Here is a 24,859-nt window from a genome sequence, read left to right as displayed (position 1 = left end):
GTTATCCGAATTTAAACATGTAAAAAAGGGTAGCGATGCTGTCCAATTACTCAGTAATTATCCTTTGAACAAGTTAGACATTGTCAAAGTAACTAAACGGCATAGCTAACCAGGATGAGCGATTAGCAATAATGCGAGCAATTAAGCAGAAGTACAAGAGTTCCTCTTACCGTGCAATTAAAGGAGGGCGACATGCCATCATTAGGTATTTCTTTAGTGAATGTGGTCAAAGACCTGCCCAGTGGTGGATGAGTTTCTGAGTTTACCCAGCCCTCCAGGTGGTCACCCCTGGTGATTTATCACTATTTTTCAGTGATTTTTGTTCCTACGTAATGATTCTTTTTTTACTAGAAACTTTAAATAACGTTTCAGATGTTTTAGTCCTTTTTTGGTTTTGGCAGTGATTTTTTCTAGAATCACCAATAGCAGGAAAAGTACAAAAAGGGTTTTCATGCATTCGAGTTATTTCGATGTTTTCGTGCATTCGAGTAATACCGATTCGAGTTATTGCCATTGAATTACAACATTGAAGAATGATAGGAAGCTGCAAATTAATCTTTTGTAAATATTTTCCCCTGAAATCACAAAGCACCAAGCTCTACCATAGAAAATGCTCTAAATCTTCATCCTCCCCCTTACAAAGGGGACAAGAATATATTTTTGCAAAAATGGCATTCTCTCTATCAAATACTTTTTTTCTGCTCTGAATTGGAAGACAATTTGCCCTTAATTATATGTAATTACATCAACATAATTGACATTATCGACATTATATACTTAATTATATTTACACAAGACCTTACCCGGTAAATTAAATCTAAATAAACTTCCTCTACAAAAACAAATTTTGCCAGACTACGTATATTGTTTCAATGTTTCTGAATTACCAACCAGCCCCTTCCAATACTGACAAAATATTGACAAAATCTAGAGCAATATATTGGGGGGCGGGGGGGGGGGCAAATTTGACACGGGCGCCAGTAACTGACAAGTTTATTTAAAGAAAAAACGGAAGGAGGGCATCGGAAAAAATCTTGGGAGGGGGTGGGTTCCCCCTGGATCTGCCCCTGACTGCATATTAAAGCGACTAAAAAAACTAAAGTGACTAAAACAAACCAACAACTTTTTTGGCACTTGTTAATTATACGGAACACACTCAAGAATTTTGCTCTGTAAGTTCTGGCAAAAATCGTATTTTGAGCGAGAAAAACTACGATGTAGCTATATTTTAATTAAACATTTAATATTTAGATGTGGTTAGGGGTTAGGTTGGGTTAAGTTAGGTATTTAACATAATGCGTTCTGCGCGGCCTGCTTTCCATAATTCTTGGCCGTAGTTTCTATAATTTCGCTTCTAAAGTATTATATTTTCATCACATTTTGGTATATTTCATTAAAATTAACCTAACTTCACTTCTTGGATATGTACAGCATAATTAATGTCTTTTAGTGTGAGCATTTGAGCAAAAAGTACAAGAGTTTCTCTTACCGTGCAATAAAAGGAGAACGACATGCCATCATTATAACTTTCTCGTTGTAGATATGCTCTTGCTGCTGCGTTTGAACAATATGCTGTTTCTTCAGGCACTTTAAAGCGAAGGATTGGCTTCTGTCCTTCGTATTTTGAACGAGTTCGACGCGGCCGAACCCACCGATTCCTAATGTGGCAATCACTTCCAGCTCATGTAAGTGAACAGAAGTGAATTCAGCTGAAATAGTTTTTTGGATAGAGTCAATGCAATAGGAAATTACACTGACATATTCACTAACAAAGAAAATATATATTTACAACAAGAAAATCTACAAGCTATTTTTGAGAACTTTTGAGAACTATTTTGAGAACTTTTTTGAAAACTAGCTACAAGCTAGTTTTTTGCTTCTTGAGCTTATTCGTTCCTTCGTCTATTTTTCATGAAGAGGGGAAATTTCAGTGCCGTAGCCAGTGTTTCATTTCAGAAAGGCTTCACATCCCTTACTGGGGGGAGGGGAACAATTTTAATTAATGGAGATTTGCTTTTTAAGACCGCTATGTAATTATTTTTACACATTTCTACAAATTTCCCAATTCAAAAATCGAAAATCCCCCAATCGACTTCTTGCTTTGCGGCTGGAAATAGTGTCATTCAATGTGAAAATATAATAAAGCATTGACAATCCTCTGTTGTTTTTTTTTGCTTTTTTTTAAAAGAAATGACAGAATTTTTTAATGTTGTTTCAAGAATTGTATTCAGGGCCGTATCCAGGATTTTTGTTGGGAGGGGGGGGGCTACAAACATACATCAAAATTTGTTTATATGCAGTTCTGTTACGTTTTTAAGAGTGCAGCAGAAACTTCGGGGGAGAGGGGGGTTCAACCCCCCTATTCCCCTGGATACGGCCTTGATTTTATCCATGCAAAAACCAACAAAGCTATGAACCTCTTGATGATTTCTTACCTACCTTACTCAGTTTATAATTAGTTTATTAGCCTGTCTAGTTTATTTTCTCAAATTAGTTTATTTCCATCAGTCATTAATCAAAAATTCGAAAATGTTAAGAAATGAATAAGCGTTGGAAAGACGCACAGATGAGACTAATATGACGAAGGATTTAAATAGAGATGAGCCTACCAACACAGGAAAAGGAAATCCTGCTATTTATTTCAGCCCGAAGGATCCCCCCTTCCCTAGATAAATTGAAGAGCGGTGGATTGGAATATTTTTTCTCCCCTTTTCAAGATTTAAATATGTATGAAATAATGGCAACAAGCTACTGCAGACTGCAAGGTTGGCCTTAAGTAATTAGCCACTTTAGAAAATAAACAAAAATGCCCCCTGCCACCCGAAAAAAAATCAGCCTATCAAATATTTTAAAAGTATAATGCCCGTATGATTGAAAAATAGAGGATGACAGATCAAATATTAAAGGTTTGAAAGTTTTAACAAAACATGTCACCTAAATGATAGTTTGACCCAAGATAAACTAAGAACGGTAATTTATTGGCCGCATCCTTGGTGACTATAACTTTCATATTAAAATCTGGGACATATCATATCATTTCCAAAATAATATTATAGCAAAATTTAGATAGTAAAATCAGGAGTTTTAAATAAAATTATTATTTCCTGAAAAACAGAGGGAAATTGTTCTACTGAGTAAAATTATGCAAAATGTATTTGTTTATCTTCCAATGGCTGGTTAAAAAAAACAGAGTACTTCAAGAATTAAAACTTCGAGAAATTTCATTCAACTAACAACAAATTTTTTTTCCAAAGGCCAGTGAACAGCGACATTAAAAGTTAAGACGAGCAAACGCTGTCCCCTATGCAATGATAGGTGCTGCATGCCACCTCAATATTCTTTAAGCAAAAAATTCGATATTTTCCTTCTCGAATCTTTGATATCGAACTCTCTAACACACAAGCAATTTGACTTTTTTTTTCTTTTTTGTAATGCTTCGAGAAAGAAAAGGCTTGTAGAAAAGGCTAAATAGATTTTAGATTTATTTTCCATATATCAGTAAAATAATTACATAACAATCTACAAATCCCCACAAAGGCTCCATGGCCTATAGGAGATGTTTAATGTATATGTTATTAATTAATGTATATGTTACCGTCAATGCTCGAAATTTGGTTAATGTCAACATTCGCCGGTGAATGTCAACATTCACGAATTTCGAACATTCACGGTAACATATATATTCTTAAATTCCTTTTTTTTATATAGTTTCAGATATTGATGTCATCGGTAAATTCGTTACCAGGAATTGTTGGAAAGTTGGGGAATTGAATACTTTATCGGCAAATCGTTCTCTTTTGCATATAAAACTCAGATTACTTTAACAATGGTACATTTTTCTTAAGGTAACGTGAGCGTTTAGACACCTTTCCTGTACACAGGGATATGACCAAAAATCCGAGACTATCCCATATTTTCTGTACTGAAAGGTCCAAATAGCTATATCTGACTAAATAGATAAATCTATTGTAACGCAATTTTTCTGACAAGTAGCCTGGCTTATTCATAGATCATCTTAATCATTATTTGGACAGTTGAATTAGGTGCATTAGGTTACTATTACTTAGAAATGCAATTGCTACTTGAATCATTATAAAATATCTATTATGTTTTCAACAATTCATCATTAAGCAAAGAAGAAGAATAAAAACCAATTTAATTCTTACCATGCATTCATTATTAGGTGATTAATACGATCATTTAGGACGCGGCTTGAGTGTGAACAATGCAAAAATTATGCTACTCAAATAGCCCAAAAAAAACGCTTTTAAATGAAAGCAATAAACGAGTCAAATTACATTTACTTAATTTTAAGACTTTTACAAGCAATTGAATGAGTTTCTTCTGTCATTAAAACTTATCTAAGATCTAAGACCTATGTGTAATTAGAACTTATCCTTGCCGCTATCTAAAAAGAAAGGAAATTTAAAGAAAATTCCACCCTGAAAACACCTCCGTCTCTGGAATATTATTCTCTGCAGAACACCTCTCCTCCATGGAGAACTCCCCTGCAGAAGACTCCCCCATGGTAAATTCCCCCCGTGCATTAATAACGATCGTATTTTTACATTTAAAAGTATTTGAAAAATTTCACCACGGACAATCCCCCCTCACCTACCCCCCCCCCTGTAGAAAACCCTTTTCCCAGAATTGCCCCCCTCCCACAGAAGATAAATGAGTGACTACCTAAACAAACAAAATTGGAAGACACTTCAGATGTGTTTCTAAACACGAGATTTACCTATGCAACAATACTTTTAGAAAGATAACCTGTATTTGCTAGAATGGCCTCGAGAATAGAATGGTTGTCAGAAGGGCGTCTATGAAATATCCCAGGAACGTCTAATGAGATTTAGTTGAAAAATTCAGGGAACATCGAGGGGGTGTTTAAATAAATCAAAAGCCACTAATTAGAGCTATTAAACTATAAGTAGATATTTTAGTTCGTACGCCATAGACATGAAAAACTGGAAAAATATTCATTATATTAGCCAATTGGCAATCAAAAAATTACGGAAATTGACTAAAAAAAATTCCAAAAGAGAAGTTTTCAAAGAAAAATAAGAGCAATAATAAATTAACGGCAAAAAGAAATAAATTCCTATAATAATTTCAAATCAAAACGACCAAAAATTAGTATTAAAGAATAAATGAAACCCAAAACGAACAGAAATTAAAATAAATGATGTAGATAGCAGGTACTAATATAGAAAAATAAATTATCTTAACGAGTAAAAATTAAATTGAATACTAATGTCAAACTTAACAAAATTGTACGAACAAACGAACAAAATTGTTATAGACAGGAGTTTTAAAAAATTAGTATTAAAGAATAAATGAAACCCAAAACAAACAGAAATTAAAATAAATGATGTAGATAGCAGGTACTAATATAGAAAAATAAATTATCTTAACGAGTAAAAATTAAATTGAATGCTAATGTCAAACTTAACAAAATTGTACGAACAAACGAACAAAATTGTTATAGACAGGAGTTTGGCTACTTCCCTTTCCCCCCTTCCCTAACCGTAAAAGCCTAAAGCTTGTTGCGTCATTTGCGCTTTATTGAAAACGAAAATATATTACAAATATTAATAAAAATAGAAATTGCAGCGAAATGAAATTTTGAATTTCTGTTTTTCCAAGAATTATTGGCATTATATAGCAAATATTTTGTTTATTTTCATTAGTTCTTTCCAGTTGTCTTCATTATTATAGTGATTTTATATGTATTTTTCGTCGATGTTTTGAAAAACAAAACTATAATGTTCAAGATCATATAGTTTTCTATAGAACGTAAATGACGCAACAAGCTTTAGACTTTTTATAGTTAGGGAAGGGGGAAAGGGCAGTGGCCAAACTCCTGTTTGTGGCAATTTTTGTTCGTTTTAAGTTGTACTTGCACATTCAGTCTAATTTTACTTCTTTTATAATTTATTTATTCATCTATATTAGAACCTGCTATCTATAGCCGATGTTTTCTAAGATCGTTTATTTAAATTTCTGTTCGTTTTGGGTTTAATTTATTCTTTAAAGTAATTTTGGGTCGTTTTGAATTTTAATTATCATAGGAATTTATTTCTGTTGGTCTTAAGTTTAAAATGACTCTTTACTTTTCTTTGCAAAATGTCTTTTTCGGAAAGTTTTTTTTTAGTTAATTATTCAATAGTACCACAAATAAGACGATCTCATGGGAAGCCTCAGGTACGGTAGTTCCAAGGACTCCCCCCTTTTCTACAACCTGGTGTACGTTCCAGAACACCATGTATGCTGCACAGTTCTGCCACGAGTGGCAAAGTCCCCACAACGGTTGACCTAGTTCCGCCACACTTGGCAGCGTTATCAAGTGTACGGGAAATCTGAAAATCGTTGCCCCTAAGGTGATCCTACAATTTTAAGCGGTATCGAAATTTTCAACTTTTTTCTCTTCTTTTTCATTCGTTTGTTTACACTTTGATAATTGGATAAGTAAATCTATAGCATCTTGAAAGTAGTGTTATTATTCAATAATTATTTAAATATATTTAATGTAAATACTTTATTACTTAACTCGTGTAATCTAAGCTGTAGACATAACGAGTTCTTCAGCAAAGAGTTTTCATAGACAGCGCGCTAGCGCTGCCTAAGTAAAGAACGATGTGGGCACAATGTGTTTTTTTTTCTCCATACCCGGGCACTTCGTATCGAAGGAGTTGTCGTAGAAACTTCGAAAAGGGCTCATTCGATTGGAAATTGGAGTGGCCTTTTTAATAGTCGAAAGTGATTGGAGGTCAACTAGCCCCCCCCAGCCCCCATCATTCCCCCACAGACATTCAATCAAAATTTTGAGAGAGCAATTTTGTTCAGCGTAGTTGATTTCCAGATAGAAAATATATTTTTGAGGAGGACACTCCCCCACAACCCTCAGGGCAAGGGTTTTGAGGTATGCCGTGGAGGCATATAAGGTTTTTATAGAAGGCGTTGTCGTAGATACTTCAAAACAGGTTCATTCGATTGGAAATTCGAAGAGCTAGTACCCTTTTTAATAGTCGAAAGTGATTGGAGGGCAAACACCCCCCCCCCCCCCAACGCCCATCATTCCCCCAAACACATCTAATCAAAATTTTGAGATAGCCATTTTGTTCAGCGAAGTTGATTTCCAGATGAAAAATATGTTTTTTAGGAGGGCACTCCCCCACAACCCACAGGGCAAGGGTTTGAAGTTATGCCCTGGGGGCATATAAGGTTTGTATAGAAACGTTGTCGTAGAAACTTCAAAAGGGCTCATTCGATTGGAAATTCAAAAGGCTAGTACCCTTTTTAATAGTCAAACGTGTTTGGAGGGCAACTAGCCCCCCCCCCCCAAAGGCCCATCATTTCCCCAAAAACATCAAATCAAGATTTTGAGATGGCCATTTTGTTCAGCGTGGCTGATTTCCAGATAGAAAATATATTTTTGAGGAGAACACTCCCCCACAACCCTCAGGGCAAGGATTATAAGTTATGCCCTGGGGGCATATAAGGTTTTTATTGAAATCTTGGCCGTAAAAACTTGAAAAAGGGCTCATTCAATTGGAAATTGAAAGGGCTAGTGCCTTTTTTAATAGTTGAAAGTGATTTGATAGCGACTAACGCCCCTCTCATGCCCACCATTTTCCCAAACACATCGAATTACAATATTGAGGTATCCATTTTGTTCAACGTAGTTGAACGTTCTGTAAATTAAGTCTGTTAGAAAGATAACCCCCTCAGAGCCCTCAGTGCAATGGTTTTAAGTTATGCCCTGGGGTATATAAAGTTTTCATTGAAAGTGCTGTCTTAGAAACGTCATAAGTGCTCATTCAATTGGAAATTGAAAGGGCTAGCGCCGTTTTCAATAGTTGAAAGTGATTGAATAGCGACTAACGCCCCTCTCACGCCCGCCATTTTCCAAAACACATCCAATCAAAATTTTGAGATAACGATTTTGTTTAACGTAGTTGAACGTTCTGGAAATTGGGTCTATTAGGATGATAACCCCCTCAGAGCCCTCAGTACAATGGTTGTAAGTTATGCCCTGGGGGTATATAAGGTTTATATAAAAAGTTGTTGTATAAATCATAGGCAGCACGATTGCGCTGCCTAAGTCACGCCCACCATTTTCCAAAACACATCCAGTCCAACTTTTTAACAGCCATTTTTTTCAACGAAGTTGAACGTTCTGGAAATTGGGTCTATTAGGATGATAGCCCCCTCAGAACCCTAAGTGCAAGGGTTGTAAGTTATGACCTAGGGGCATATAAGGCTTATATAAAAAGTTGTTTTATAAATCATAGGCAGCACGATCGCGCTGCCTAAGTAAAGAACGGGGACACTCGAGAACGAGAAAAGAAACGGGGACTAAGTAAAGAGGAGGACACTCCCCCACAACCCTCAGGGCAAGGGCTTTAAGTTATGCCTTGCGGGCATATATGAACGATGTTGGGACAATGTATTATTTATTAATTTTTTCCTTTAGAGCAGGGCACTTCGTATCGAAAAAGTTGTCGTAGAAACTTCGAAAAGCGCTCATTCAATTGGAAATTGGAGCGGCTTGTGCCCTTTTTAATAGTCGAAAGTGATCGGAAGGTGACTTCCACAGCCACCATTTCCCGAAACACATCCAATCAAAATTTTAAGGTAGCCATTTTGTTCAGCGTAGTTGATTTCCAGATAGAAATTATGTTTTTGAGGACAGTCCCCCACAGCCCTTAGGGCAAGGGTTGTAAGTTATGCCCTGGGGGCATATAAGGTTTTTAATAGAAGGCGTTGTTGTAGAAACTTTAAAAAAGGCTCATTCGATTGGAAATTCAAAGGGCTAGTGCCCTTTTAAACAGTCAAAAGTGATTAGAGAGAAATTAACCCGCCTCTCACGCCCACCTTTTCCCCAAACACATCTAATCAAAATTTTGAGATATCCATTTTATTCAACGTATTTTTAAGTTCTGGAAATTAGGTTTTTGAGGTTGACAACCCCTTCTCCCCCCTCAGCCCTCAGGGCAAGGGTTGTAAATTATGCCCAAGGGGCAAATAAGGTTTTTAATTAACGCGTTGTCGTGAAACCTTCAAAAAGGGATTATTTGATTGAAAATCCTAATGGCTAGTGCCCGTTTTAACAGTCGAAAGAGATTGGAAGTCAGTCAACCACTTGTCGGAGCCCACTATGACCCCAAACACATTCGGACAAGAGTGTGAAAGGTCCATTATATTAAACGCAGTTCAAAGTTAAGGAAATTGTACCTCTGAGCAGGGCACTCCCCCAAAGTCTTCAGGACAAAGGTTATAAGTTATGCCCTGGGGGAATATAAGGTTTTTATTAAAAGCTTTGTCGTAGAAACTTAAAAAATGGCTCATTTGATTGGAAATTCAAAGGGCTAGGGCCCTTTTTAATAGTCGAAAGTGATCTGAGGGCAACTAATCCCCCTCTCACGCCCACATTTTCCACAAACACATACAATCAAGATTTTAGATAGCAATTTTATTCAACGTAGTTGAAAGTTTTGGAAATTAGGTTTTTAAGGATGACAACCCCCCACAGCCCTCAGGGCAAGGGTTTATTCATGCCCTGGGGCGTATAAGGTTTTTATTGAAAGCGTAGAAACTTCAAAAGGGCTCATTCATTTGGAAATTGAAAGGGCTAGTGCCTTTTTTAACAGTTGAAAGTGATTGGAGAGCGACTAAAGCCCCTCTCATCCCCACCATTTTTCCAAACACATCCAATCAAAATTTTGATATATCCATTTTGTTCAACGTAGTTGAAAGATCTGGAAATTAGGTATTTTAGGATGATAACCCCCTCAGAACCTTCAGTGCAAGGGTTTTAAGTTATGCCCAGGGGGCATATAAAGTTTATTTAGAAAGTTGTTATAGAAATATCAAAAAGGGCTCATTTGATTGGAAATTGAAATTGCCCTTTTTAATAGCCGAAAGTGAGTGGAGAGTAATTAACCCCCCTCTTTTCTCAACATTCCCCCAAAAACATTCAATCAAAGTTTAGAGATAGCCATTTCGTTCAACGTAGTTGAAAGTTCTTGAAATTATGTATTTAAGGATGACAAACCCTCCAGAGCCCCAACGGCAAAGGTTGTAAGTTCTGAAAGGATAAATGAATGTCCATTGTCAGTTTAATATGCATATACTGATATTTAGTAATCAAAATGTTAACATCATTTGATTTATTAAAGTTATAAAAGTAAAAACATTTATATTTTTTCAGTAAAGTCCAAGTTTTGTTCTGGCCTTGGGAAGGCATAGGGGTTTTGCGCCCAACTTATGTTAATTTCTGCTCGTTTTGAGTTTGACTCGGTTAATTATCGTAATTTCTGTTCGTTTTGGGTTTCATTTATTTATCGATGCTGATTTGTGGTAGTTTCACGCTTGGAAGATTATTTGATTTTATTTTTGCTCATTTTTGTTTAATGTAGTTCTTCACTTTTCTTTAAAAACTTGTTTTGTGGAAAAAGTTTTTTAAATTAATCTCTTTAAAGAATTTCCGCTCTTCTCCAGCTCAGCATCCAATTAACTTGTGATATGATTTACATCCAAAACATAGATTTAATTAGCGTTTTGTTTGTGTTTTTTTCCTATGGACTAGTGAATAAGAACTGTCTCTTTGAGAGACCGCTGTAAAAGAAACCTAGGAGCTCAAAAAGCAGAATTCATTTGATGTTTTTCAAGAATTCTCTTTTCAAGATATTTTGCTTTTGGAGTCTGCTATGAAAGAGAACCTAGAGTTTCTTTTTACTCCTATAAAAAAATAGTTCGAAATTACATTTAAGGCCTTTATGGCACGAAATTTTTTTAAAACCTTTAGAGTCTGAAGTTTAAAGTTAATCTAAAATTTTTAAATTAGTATAAATGATTAGACGAATGTTAACTGTTTTATTTTCTTTTCAATTAGGCAGTAGGAAAAGCTATGGCTTGAATTTTTACTCTAACCCGTCAACCATAAATTTTACGCTGGTAAGTTGAGCAATGATCAAGTCGATTCACAACGTGTACGGGATAAACATTTCAATTTTTTCCACAAGTGTGACTTAGTGTGACCTGGCATTACTCTTGTCACCTAATATCTAGTAGAGATATCACGTTCACAACATAAATATTATACGGTATGGAAAACTCCTAAACTCGCCATTAAAGATTTCTGGGATGCATCAGTTGCACACCTCTCGTCATGACTCCGCCGTCGCGCGTGCGCACTGACATGTTTTTAGCGCATTGCGATGGGAATATATGATACCTGTTGAAGCTATTGCTATGACGCTTTGGGAAACGTCCCAAACCGTGCGCTGTGATATGTCTCTTTCGAACCAAATTTTCCGTACTGTTTAATATTTATGCCGTGATCACGTTGAAATGCTTTGGAAGTGACTAAAAGGTGGGTTCATCAGATAATAGCTTAACAGACTTCAGTCGATCTTGACTACTCAATGGCTGAGCAATGAAGGGTAAATTGAAGAGTGTTGCATGATAGTTTCATGCTAAGCGAAAAGAGTGCAGGCACATTCAATCGTGGTCTTAAAGCAGATAGTGTCAACAACACAATACAAATCTCAGTTCTCTAGAACAAGATGCCTTCACTCTACTGAAGTGATCGGATATTCTGAGGATGCGACTGATATTTTCACATAATTAATCCATTTTTGATATTAATCTAAATGAATGCCTTTCATTTTTTATATTTGGCATGTGATCATAAAAACGTCTTAATAGATAGAACGAAGTAACTTATCAGACACAGGTAACCTCTGCGTTTGGTAGCTTACCGATTGCCTCCAAGGGGAAATGTGTTGGACTACAAAGTGCAGGTGATGGGCTGCTTTGGCTTGTTCTCCTTCCCTCATCGTCGTAATTTTTATCCTTCAACTCACTGATATCACCAATCAGTTGTACAAACGACCTAATGAAGAAAATATTCACAAATAAAATTTAGTGTTTATGTTCTGAAGAACAATATGTTTTTGAACCTCCTATCATCTGTTGAAAGTTTAAGCAAATTGATCAGGAGATTGGAAACAATTACCAAAACAGAATTCAAACATAAAAAATATATGAAGCTTTTGTGGGTCAATAACTCTGGACATACAGCGTTGATTAGTAATCCTTAAACCAAGAAATTTATCTCGAAGACGTAACAAAGGCATACAATACTAATCTTCCCAAGAAAAGAAAATGCGAGGATTATAAACTTTTGAATATTTCGTGCAAGGTTCAATAATGCACCAATTTAACTTTTTTCTGCTTCTTTGACTAGATTTGCTTAGAGGTGTGCTTTGTGAGAACATATGATTGTGTAAACCCAAGTGGAAAAATTAGAGAAAAAATCTTTTTTGGTGAATTCCTGGAAATAATCTGTCGCAAATTAGAACATATTTAGACTACATGAATCATGATTCATTGCATTATCGGTTTTTCAGTCATAACCACCTCGCAAAATTAGGGACCACCTTAACTGCCCTAAAACGTTAGAGCGTCATTTGTGCTTCCATGAAAATGAGATATAATTTGAACATTGTTTCAATTATTATTATAACATGTAAAAAAAAATATACGGCTGAAGCTTATCAATTTGCAACAATCAATTAAAAGTAGTTGTTGTAGGTGTAGTAGCAGCAGTGTTAGTAGTAATACTGGTGATCAAATCGTTGTATGAGTAGTACTGGTATTAAAAGTAGCAGTAGCTGGGGCAAGAGTTTCAACAAGAAGTAGAAGTTGGGCATTTAGTTGTAATGTAATTAGTCGTCACAGAAGTTATTCATGTGCTAAGAGTAGTAGCAGTAGTATCATTAGCGGCTGTGTATCGTGAAACAATACACGGTTTAGTTGTAATGTAATTAGTCGTCACAGACGTTATTCATGTGCTAAGAGCAGTAGCAGTAGTATCATCAGCGGCCGTGGTCAATCCATTCCTGTGGTAGGAGTAGTAATGGTAGTAGCAGAAGCAGCAGCAGATGGGGTAAGAACAGTCATGAGGTGTTAGCTGCGGTAGTGGCAGTGTACAACTGATGGCATTCTTTAAATTTTAAACTTATGTTGATTATATTCTTGGTTAAACCTAAATTTGGCGCTTTATCAGGGCAATTTATTTAACGTGTTTTATTGATCTTTAAAGGCTGACATTGAATAAATTAGGACCATTCTACAAACCTCGCATTCTGAATTTCTATGATTATACGTTCCATGTGACGAGAATGGGAAAAAATACACGGGAGAAAAATCGTTCTTTGTTATGTCTACCTAGGTGCACATAGACTAGGATAGTCACAATAAGTGCCTAGCATTTTCCAAAATATTGATGAGTTTTCAGGTAGCTCCTAGGTGGCAATTTGGTGTGAGCATTCCGCTTCTGGACCAATGATTTGGATCAGGCATTAAAAACAGATCAGTCTATTACAAACAAGACTCCAGTTTGCCTCTACCTGGATAATTTTATTCATTGCCGGATAAGTAGTGGTGATTAATTATAGTGTGGGTCCATGAAAGCTTACTATACAATTATTGATGGCTATATATCTTGTCGACATCTCTGCTTTCTACGATCAGGACTATTCAGAAGAGCTGCCAAGAACTGGACTACTGTTTACGATTACTAATTTATTGCCAATGAAAAATTATTTAAAAGGCAGGTAGTGCTATGAGTCATGATTGATATAGCCTAAATATAGTCTAATAATCACTCTTGCAATTCATTTTTTTGCCAAATCATATTTTGATATTCATTAATAAACCAATTTCCGCAAATTGAGTCATATAACGATAACGCTGGACTATCAAATGGGTGTTCAGGTGAAATAGCAAAAATATAAATAATGAGAACAAAGAGGCTCTAGAGATAAAATTCTATGTTACATCCATCACTTAGTTTTTAAGGTTATGCGAATATATTACTCTGATAATTAAGATGTCTTTAAAGCTTCATCAGTAGGCCTATTGCTATAATGTTAATCTGTTTTTTTATGTATTGTTTTTGAATACTAAGTACAAGTTGATGATATTAAGAGAATATTTTTTTATTTAAAGTACATTTTAATCCAAACAATGTCATATGTTATTATAATTTTATATAAAAAAAAATCACAGAGAGAATGTTAAAAGAAAGGGAAAAGAAAGTAAGTGTGAGAGAGAGAGAAAAAAAAAAGAAATATTTCTTTGTTCTTAGAATATAAATTAATTTCTACTTACTCTCTATCGATAGCAAGACATTGAACACAAGGAGGTAAGGCAACAATGTTTGCTGTTCTTACATCGTCTTTAATTAAAGCCTGTTCTCCAAAATAGTCCCCTGGTTGCAGCTCACGGATTTCAACTTCTTCAAGGGAATCTTAATTATAAAAATAAAATCATTCCAGGATTTCCAATTAATATTTCCAGACTATTTTGCTTCATAAATATAAATTTTGGTAGGGTGTAGGTAGCTTAGTTCAAGGTTAAACTAATGAAACAGAATCATCGAGTTGGCTACGAAAAATTACAAGATTACATCGAAAAATTACATCGTTTATACGAGCAAAATAGTATAGTATAAAATTTTGTAGTTTCACAGAATCCCTTTTAATATTAATATGTTTTTCTGGATAATTTATATATATATATATATATATATATATATATATATATATATATATATATATATATATATATATATATATATATATATATATATATATATATATATATATATATATATATATATAATATATATATATATATATATATATATATATATATATATATATATATATATATATATATATATATATATATATATATATATATATATATATATATATATATATATATAGATAGATAGATATATATTTATTGCTACAAAAGCCTCTTTGGGCCATGGCAAAAAAAAAAAAAAAAAAAAAAAAAAAAAAAAAAAAAAAACCATTAAATTAGGGCCTACTCACAATTCATCAAAAAAGTTTCTCTATGTGCCATACCCACTCTTACAAATTTACCCAACCTTCTAAAATCATCAAAATTTCTACTTTTTAAAATTTTTTTCAAACCAATCCATATATATATATATATATATATATATATAATATATATATATATATATATATATATATATATATATATATATATATATATATATATATATATATATATATATATATATATATATATATATATATATATATTTTATTGTAGCAAAACAACCTTGAGGATTTAAATTGCATGTGCTTATGCTTAGTGCAAAAACTAGCAATGCTTGTGGTCAAACAATTTTTACTGTCAGTCGATCCAGAAAATGGAAATCTATACGACAAGATGTACTGCTCGTTCTTTTTCGCTTCTAAATTAACTTCTACCTTAGCTCTCTCTCTCGCACACACTCACACTCTCCATCTTATCCCTTCTGTCACTCCCTCTCTTATCTCCTCTTTCTCTCTCTGTCCCACATTTCTTGCTGCCATTATATTTTTTTTTAGTCCGAGTTATGAAATGTTTTAGGCATAATGTTATTTTGTAAAACCTATCAACTTGATACTAGATACTAGACGGAAATACTCATAGAGATAAAAAAAAAAGGAATATACGCTACAGTCTTTGCCACTATACGTCACTATACGTCAGACTTTGCTGACAGCCCAGAGTCATGAAGTTTGAAATCATTGTTGTAATTTCAAGAGTTAATTCTGTGTTAGGCTTTTCTTTTGTGTGGTCTAGGAAAAAAATTACGATAAAAATCAAGGGCTTACTCAGGATTTTGCTCGGGGGTGGGGGGGGGGACAAAAAGCATAAAAACACCTTCAAAATTTGTTTATATGCATTTTTGTTACGCTTTTACGAGTTAGGTAAAAATTTTGGGGAAGGAGGGAGGGTCTTCAATCCTGGAAACCCCCCTCTGGATACAGTCCTGACAACAATTTTGCTGCTACTTCGCTAAACTCTTGAAACTACGACCATGATTTTAAATTTGCGTGCTACTCTAGTTAAATGAAAAAAACTTAGCCGAATCTGGGCCTTCTTCTTTTTATCTGTATGGAATGAAACGTGAAAAATGGAATGAAATTACTACAGGAAGAAAGGATTTATATTATCAAAGATGTGGCTCTGATCTATGTTTCGCTCTAAGCCTTTAATCCTAATCGCAGACTAACATAGGTAAATGAAACGTGCAAACAAAACAAATACTCCTCCAAACTAGCTTAACTAAGAAACATATAAACAAAACATATATAGACTTGTTTCAAGAAAAAAAATCCTTAAAGATTCATTTAGGTGTTACTTATTTCACCCTTGGGTATCTATAATTTTCTATATTTCTTCTTTAGAATTTTTCTGTATAAGCTGGTGTCACCAACTGTTACTGGACTTCTCTATTAGTTTTTTTTCCTTGTACTTAATAAACCCCTTACTCTGTATTCATTGTCCTGACTATTATTGAGACATAATTTTAAGGCTTGCATGTTCAGTTAAGTCTTTTTAAGAGTCTCAAATTAAAATCTGACATACAACTAATAATTTGAAGAATTCTTAGAGTAAATTTGAATTTTTTGTGAGTCACTGCGCCATAATGAAGCGAATGCAATTTGACGTCTAATTACTACTACTACTACTAACAACTCATCGCAGCACCAAGCCGCCTGAGGCCAACACAGCTACGCACGCTCCTCCTCCACCCCAATCTATTCAAAGCCGCCCTTTTTACGCCCGTCCACGAAGTTCCCATTTCCTTTAAATCTTTCTTTATGACGTCCTCCCAACCCAGACGGGGACGACCTGCTTTCCGTTTAGCCCTAGATGGTTGGCCGAAAAGAACAATCTTCGGCAATCTGTCATCCTTCATCCGAACAACATGTCCTAACCACCTCAACCTTTCTTTCATTATAGACCTAGAAAGCGGTATTGAACCACATTTTTCGTATAGCCTATTGTTTGAAATACGGTCTGTCAGCCGGGTACCCAGAACAATCCTTAAGCAATTTCTCTGGAAAACATCTAGCAAATCTTCATCCGCTTTTCGGAGCGTCCATGCTTCAGAGCCATATTTGACCACTGTCATCATTGTAGCTTCTAAGATTCTAATCTTGGTTTGCAGACTTATCTTACTATTCTTCCAGACTTTTTTTAACTGTGAAAAAACACCCTGAGCCTTGGCTATTCTATTTTTAACATCTTCACTGCTCCCACCATCTTTACTAATAATACTACCAAGGTAAGTGAAACTGCCCACCTGATCAATCTTTTCATTACCCATCGTCACCTTTCCATCTTCACTTATTCCTAGCCTTAGTGACTTAGTCTTCCTAACATTAATTTTCAAACCAATACTAGCACCCTGAACTCGCAAAACTTCTAAAACTTCATTCATTTTGCTCACACTTTCATCTAGGATGCTTAAATCATCAGCATAATCCAAGTCCAGGAGACTTTTTCCTCCCCATTTGATTCCGTGGTCTCCCATCGCCTGTCCTGTGATCCTGAAAACAAAGTCCATCAAAATAATCCATATAAAGGGGGATAGAACACAATCCTGCTTAACTCCTGATTTAATACAAAACCAGCTGCTAACCTCATTTCCTACCTTAACCGCAGCAGTGTTATTCTCGTACATAGCACTAATCACTTTAATGTATTTGTCTGGTATACCATACAAGGATAAAACCTTTACTAAAGCTCCTCTATCAACAGAATCGAACGCTTGCTCATAATCTATAAAACTGAGGACCAAAGGTGTTTGAAAACTTAGGCACTTCTCAATTATTAACCTAAGAGTGAAAATTTGGTCAACACATCCTCTACCTTTTCTAAAACCGCACTGCTCTTCTCTTAAAACTTTGTCTACGGCATCTCTCAGTCTAAAAAGTATCATATTACTAAGTAATTTACTACCTAAAGAGACCAGACTAATGCCTCGATAATTACCACGATCACTTTCATCACATTTCTTATAAAGCGGCTTAATTAATACTTTCCTAAAATCATTAAGTACTTCCCCTTTTTAAAAAATCATATTCATAATCTCCAATAACTTATTTCTAACCTCAGAGCCACCATATTTAAGAAACTCATTTACTACCCTGTCAGCACCTGGAGACTTATTATTCTTTAAGCCTCTTAGTAATTTTTATAATTCCTCCTCACAAAACATATCTTCCTTCAAATCCAATGTATCACAATCTTTTACCTTTTCATCTATATTTTTTCATGAAACTATATCTCTTTTAAGCAATTTCTCAAAATTTTCAGCCCATCTTGCTTTAGCTTTTGCCTTATCGCTAATTGCCACCCCATTCCTATCTTTAACTGGGACAAGTCCGGATTGACTACTACCTCTCAATTTGTTAACGTGCCAGTACAATATTTTACTATTATGCCGTCTAGCTGCATCTTCTAAATCCTCGGCAATTTTATCCATGGCCTCCACTTCACACCTCCTTAGTTCATATTTCAATGCTTTCTCCACTTTCTTTACATTTCTTTTGTTTTCATGTGATCTATCACTCAGATAATTCTTGTACAAGTCCTTTCTCCTTTCTATTAAACTTAAAGCTTTTTCACTAATAATCTTAGCTGCAGTTCTAGCTTTCTTCCCTAATACACCTTCAGCAACTTCACAAATTATTTTGCTAAAATTATTCCAACCATCTTCCACATTATCAAATTTTAAACTCTCAAGTTTAGCATTCGACTGTTCCTGGAAATTTTCTCTCAAATTCTCATCCTGGAGTCTACCAACATCATAAATTCCCGGGAGGTAGTTACCCTTCCAATATTTCAGCTTTAAATTAACCTTTGACACTACTAGATGGCGATCTTTACTTTTAACATCAATAACAGCGCTCCTATAAACCCTAGTATCTTGTATCGATCCTGCCAGTCTTCAATTTACTATAACATAATCAATAAGGTTTGCTGTCTTACCATCACGTGAATACCCTGTTAGCTTATGAGTAATTTTATCACCAAACACTGTATTGGTTATAACTAAATTGTTATACCTACAAAATTGTAAAAGTCTGTATCCATTGCTGTTTTCTTTTCCTTCACCAAATTTACCTAAGCTGGGGTACCATCTATCCATATTTCTACCAACCTGGGCGTTAAAATCTCCCAGCAATAACATCATATTTATACCTGGGACCTTGACTATTTGATCCTGTAACTGTAAGTAGAATTCATCTGAGTCACTAGTATATCCATCAGTCGGTTCTACAGGGGCGTATACTACTATAACTGATACCTTGAACTTTCTAGTCATAAAATGAGCAATTAGTATTCTATTATTAATACCTTCCCAGCCTAAACAAGACTTAGCCGCTTCCTTATTCATCATGAGCCCTACTCCCTGTCTATGTAACCCATCCTTCCTGCCTGAGTAAACAAATTCTATATCACCTAATTTCATGCTTCCTACCCCTGGGATATGAGTTTCTGAAACTCCTAATAGATCTAGTTCGAATCGTCTGAATTCGTCAGTCAAAATGTCGATACGATAGTCATTTTTTAATGTCGTAACATTCCAAGTTCCAATTTTCATGTTCTTTAAATCATTGAAATTTGTTTCGCCTCAGGAAAAGCAGTGATCCCGGATACCAGTGCAGGACGGAGATCACATATCTTCTCAAGTCTACACCGAAGTGCTTAAGCCGGCTTAGAACCGGACAGCAAGAAGTCCCTGGGACCTCCATGAATGGAGGCTTTGTGCAATCCTGGGCCCATTTTGGTCACAACATGGTTTTCAGCGCTTGGCGATGCTCTTCTATCAACAAGAGTCGAAATCCTACACAGACAATCTCAAGCCTATTACCTCCGACTCATTATATAGTCATGCCTACAAATATTATGCTACTACGAGGAGGTAACCCGTAACAGATAAATTAGCTAGGAAGAGGTTTTTCAGCCCGAAGACGCCCATCAAAAAATACCATGCCCAGAAGAATTATCCATTAGTCAGAATCCCGTGCGAACTGTATCGTTTACTAGGCTCTAATTTCCTCGAGGGACGCCACTCCTCAAGTAGGAATAGAGTTGACCACAAGGTATCCAGTCTTGCAGGTGCCCCAAAAGGATTAAGGCACCCTTTTACAGAGGTTATTGTCCATAGATCTGGATCTTCCGCCCTACCGCAGTTGTCCTCCTATAGAGGATCCTCCCACAATGGTGTTCTGCATCACCATTCAATTTAACCCATTGCTGGGAGAAGGTTTGCAACTCATGGAACTTGTGGATAAACAAGGGGGCCCTTTTGAGTGTACATTTGAGTGGCCTTCTTCCTACTCCGCCTGTATTTATGACCCCGTGCAAGGGTGCCCCAGATTCTATTATGGACCCCCCGGGACAAGGTCCCCCCTTGGTCCATGCCTCCTATGGAGGTACCCTACATATCTATAAAGCGTTCCCCTATCGCCACCTGGAGACATGCTGAATGGCCTGGGGGAGGCCAGACAAACGGATCACTTTTATTTTGCAAAGGCAATAACTCAGTGACATATTTAACCTACTACTTATAAATATACATAACTCACTGACTAGGCCTATATACGTTATATACAGAAATATATAACTCAGTGACATATTTAGCATAATACTTAAAATATGTGTAACTCACTGACTAGGCCTATATAAGTTATATACAGAAATATACAACTCAGTGACACATTAAACCTACTATGTATAAATATCTAGCCTAATTTAATGATTCACTTCAACTAATATCTAATATCTTCAACTAATAAACTAATATCTAGCCTACTTTATTGATTTACTTCAACATTATCTTGCAAAACTAATGTAAAACCTATATCTAGCCTAATTTAATGATTCACTTCAACTAATATCTAATATCTTCAACTAATAAACTAATATCTAGCCTAATTTATTGATTCACTTCAACATTAGCTTGCAAAACAAACATAAGAAGCTCGGTTTTTTACTATCTTAGTCTCATTGACTAAAAACAATTTTTTTCCGCATTTTTATTTTGCATAGATTAGCTACTCTGATGCTAGTTTTAAGAGGGGTGAGTAAGGAGCTTCATGGGCGTCTTGTCATATCCTTTAAAAACATTTTCCTAATTTGCGGATTTAAAGAGCTGTAAAGCTGTATGTGTGGGGATCGAAAGACTGTTTTTCTTTTTCGCTTTTTTTTATAGACTATGCCTGTTTTTTGGGTGGTGATTTCTGCACAAGTTTTTCTGATGCTATAAGCTAAGTGATTGAACCTTATAGTGCAGAATAATTTATGTCATAAACAATTTAATTTTCGACCTGTGTCTTTTCAGACATAACAGTGATAATATTCCCCCCTTGAGATTCCTAACTATATAACAAAATTGTTCATATTTCGTCGGGAAATTTCTGGGAAGTAGAGCTTAACTAAATATTTAATATACTATTTTAACAAAAACTGATGGCGGTCTTTGTTCATATTATCATCCAAATTTGACAAAGATTTTTTTCGGGTTATTTTTTACAATAGAAAATGACCTAAAGAGGAGCAAAAGCTAAGTTGCAAATAACAAAGTTTTCTAATGGAAATGAATAGCGAAGTTTAAAACTTAAGACAGAATAAAATAATTGTTTCATTGATTTGCAAGATGTATATAGAACTAGCTCCAAATAATCAAATTCCCGTGTATTTTCACAATTTTGAAAAACTAGCACTTTCAAGAAAACACATAATCCACCCAAAAAGCAAGGTAATTTTATTAAGAGTAGAAAAATTCAGAAGTAGGGTGCAGGAAACAAAAGTCTAATTTATCAACTCTACTGTTCATCTTTCACCGCTCTGCATGTTTTTTTTTTTCAGTTACAAAATTCTATTTTCGTAACTGAAAATTCATTAAGGAACCTAGAGGACAGAATGATTTATAAGGCAGCTCATTGATCTCAACAGCTGTATCATAAGCAATTAATAATATGAATTTTTAACTGTGAAAATACAATTTGCTATTATACAAAATCAAGTAGTAATACAGAGAAAAAAGAAACTCTTCTCAGCACAAAACCGCCTGAGGTCAACACAGCAGTGCAAAGCTGTGGCTGTTTTTTGGCTATATTTACTATGTGTTTGGCTATATGTTTTGGCTATATTAGGGAAGGGGTTAGAAAAAAGCTTTCATTGTTGTGCCTTTAGCTCAGTTTTACATTGAGTGTAGATTAAGCGTGATATTTTAAAGAACCAGAACAATCTTCATTTTGAACACTGAGCGAAGCAAAATGAAGTATGGACTTAGCTCATTTTGATCACAGACGTTTGACATATTAACTTATTTTGTTTTTGCGTCACTAAACTTTCTCAGTTTTGACCTAGGTCATTTTTGCGCCGATTCCGGATTTACGCTCCTTATTTCTCAGCGAGTGAATCGGTTACAGAGACTTATCTCATATCGGCACCGAGTAAAGACTTTTTCTCACCTGTTTTTTTTTTTTTTTTTGTCACCGAGCTAAGATTTATGTCATTTTTGCAATGTGTTGCTAATTTGTTTTTGCACCAAGTTTCCACGAGCTACCTTTTTGCCCTCTAACCATTTAGATTGAAAATCCTTGGATGACTCTGGTTTAAGCAATATAAAATATGCATTGAATCCCTCTATTGAAAATTTGAGAGTGAAGATGAGGAATAGAGTTGGAAGGTTAGCCTCCAATATCTGCCTCTAATTATGCCTGTTGAAATTATTTTTATAACTCAGGTTTCAAAGTCCAACATACCACTTTTTCTATCAAAAACCGATTTAAGAAAAATTGCAAATTTGCATAATTTAAGGCCCTTGACCAGGAGGCCAAAGAGTATGGGTAACTTATACGAGTGAAAACTGGTTCTAGACAAAAGAAAAACTATCAAGCCATCAAGCGTTTGGCCACACCTGGCATTTTTCAAGCTTTATAATTTCTTTTCTGCCAATAACTGATATCAGACACTTATTACTACACTAATTTTACCAACTACACAGATTAAATTAGTTATTCTTATTAGTACACTGAAAAAAACAATGCGAACTTGGCATTTTTTGTACTCTCGACGACATCTAGCATTCAAAGCCAATCGCTAGATGGCGTTGGGATATTTTTGTCGACACTAGCGCCAGTTCTCACTCTTATAAGGTGCCCATACTCTTTACAAGAGGCTGCGTCAGCTATGTCCCCCTGGAGTCCTAATTTTTCTTCAATTTCTTGACGCTCCTCATTCGAACTATGAAATTAGTTTGTTTTTATATTACTGACCTCCCCTTTTTTTTTATTATCGGACCCTCTGAAAAAAAATCGTCTTACATTCCTGTGGAAAGTGGTAGATCCTTTTCCATTGCTTTTAACCTTGAAAAGTGGCACTAGAACTTACAATTTCTTATTGAATAATTCCCTCCCCAATTTTATGACCATACCTTCTGCATACAAAGTGGCAGGTGAAAAAATTTAAACAAAATGAATAAATAGTACTTGGGAGACATGTCACTCTTTACTATGTCCACGCTATGGTATTGATAATAGTACCTAAGTGTTACATATACTTCGAAAAAGAAGATGAAATAGCATAAACAAAATTTTTTTCTTTGTTTCGGAACAACATAACATCAAAGTTTATCGACATTGGAAAAGAATAGAAATATTCAACCATCAAAAATTCAGTTAAGTTAAACATACTAGTTGAGTTGCATGATCAGGTAAGTTCAATTACAATTTTATTTAAGCAACTTATATTAGAATTAGTTAATGACTCACCGGGAACTTGCTGCGTGACTTTAACCTTTCCACTCGAAATTATGTAAAAATAATCGCCTCTTGTACCCTGACGGATGATATATGTACCAGCTGAGAACGACTCCTAAAAAAATGCACGTGATTAAAAATAAGTTAATATTACTAATTTTCTATTACTAATTTAATATGATGCTTCCATAAAAATTCGAAAGTCGTGACTTATTATCAAGTAACTAATAATGCGATCGTTCAATCATGGTTGAATATGATTAATGACAGCTGAAAAGACAAAGAAAAAAAAATAGGAACAGGTGTATCATTTGATCAATATTCAACAAAATTTGAGTTGAAAAATTCAACAAAACTCGTCATTTTCGTGACTGTTACAAAAAAGCAATACGCGTTGGATTGTTTTACTCGTTGTTTGAAAACTTAGGTAATAGGATTAATAATAGTTGTATATAATTTTTTTTTATAATTAGAAGGTGCGAGCAGTAAATGGCTTTAGTGTTCTTGATATGGTATAGTTCAGGGGCAAAATTCAGAGATTCGAACAGATTATAAATGGAGCGAAATGTGAAAAATCTTCGTCGAAAACTTGATAAAAGAAAATGCTGATACTTTTACTGTAAAAGTTATCTGATAGTGAAATTTTTGGGACAAAACCTGAAAGCAAGGCCGTATCGAGGGGGAGAGGTTACGGGGTTTGACTTCTCCCCTTGAAATTCTTGTCTGACTCGTAAAAACACAAAAAATACGCATAAAGGAATTTTTTTTTGTCCGTCCCATGAACAAAAACCTGGATGTGCCCTTGACTGGAAGAGGTAAATTGTAGAAGTATATTTACTGTAGACAACTATTTTATATAATATGTAAAAGCATAAGCTCACTATTGATCATCTATTTTTAGAAGTTTCTTTTTCTGGATCCAAAGAAGATCATTTTGCTATGTGCTATTCCTGCGCACGTACCAGGGTCTTATTCAGGATTTTCTCCGGGGGGAGGGGGGCGAGAGGGTTACAAAAAACTTCAGAAAACGCATCAAACATTTGTTTATATTCATTTCTGTTACGTTTTATGAGTCGGACAAACATTTCGGGAGGGGAGGTCAAACCCCCTATCCCCTTGGATACGGCCTTAGCAAGTACACAGGAATATGTTTCGGAGGTTAAAAATTGGGAGGGGAAGTGAACTATATCGCATGT

The 24,859-nt window shown here is 35.1% G+C and overlaps 1 protein-coding gene across 5 annotated transcripts in view; it reads right to left on the bottom strand.

Annotated features, from left to right (window-relative positions):
* The window catches only part of Pkg21D (Protein kinase, cGMP-dependent at 21D), a 263,107-nt gene that overhangs the window by 59,975 nt on the left and 178,273 nt on the right, over positions 1–24,859 (bottom strand). For all 5 annotated transcript variants that reach the window (XM_089089512.1, XM_089089514.1, XM_089089515.1 and 2 more), the window contains exons 7-10: positions 23,676–23,778; positions 14,182–14,320; positions 11,766–11,899; positions 1,490–1,709 (exon numbers count right to left, since the gene is read on the bottom strand). In XM_089089512.1, coding sequence (XP_088945638.1) covers positions 1,490–1,709; positions 11,766–11,899; positions 14,182–14,320; positions 23,676–23,778 — 596 coding nt within the window. The remainder of the gene's footprint in view (positions 1–1,489; positions 1,710–11,765; positions 11,900–14,181; positions 14,321–23,675; positions 23,779–24,859) is intronic.

Source organism: Artemia sp. Qi Xiang Cuo, chromosome 5 (genome assembly GCF_049724085.1).
Source record: "Artemia sp. Qi Xiang Cuo chromosome 5, ASM4972408v1, whole genome shotgun sequence".
Classification (NCBI taxonomy): domain Eukaryota; kingdom Metazoa; phylum Arthropoda; class Branchiopoda; order Anostraca; family Artemiidae; genus Artemia; species Artemia sp. Qi Xiang Cuo.
This window is presented reverse-complemented; position numbering and strand designations above follow the sequence as displayed.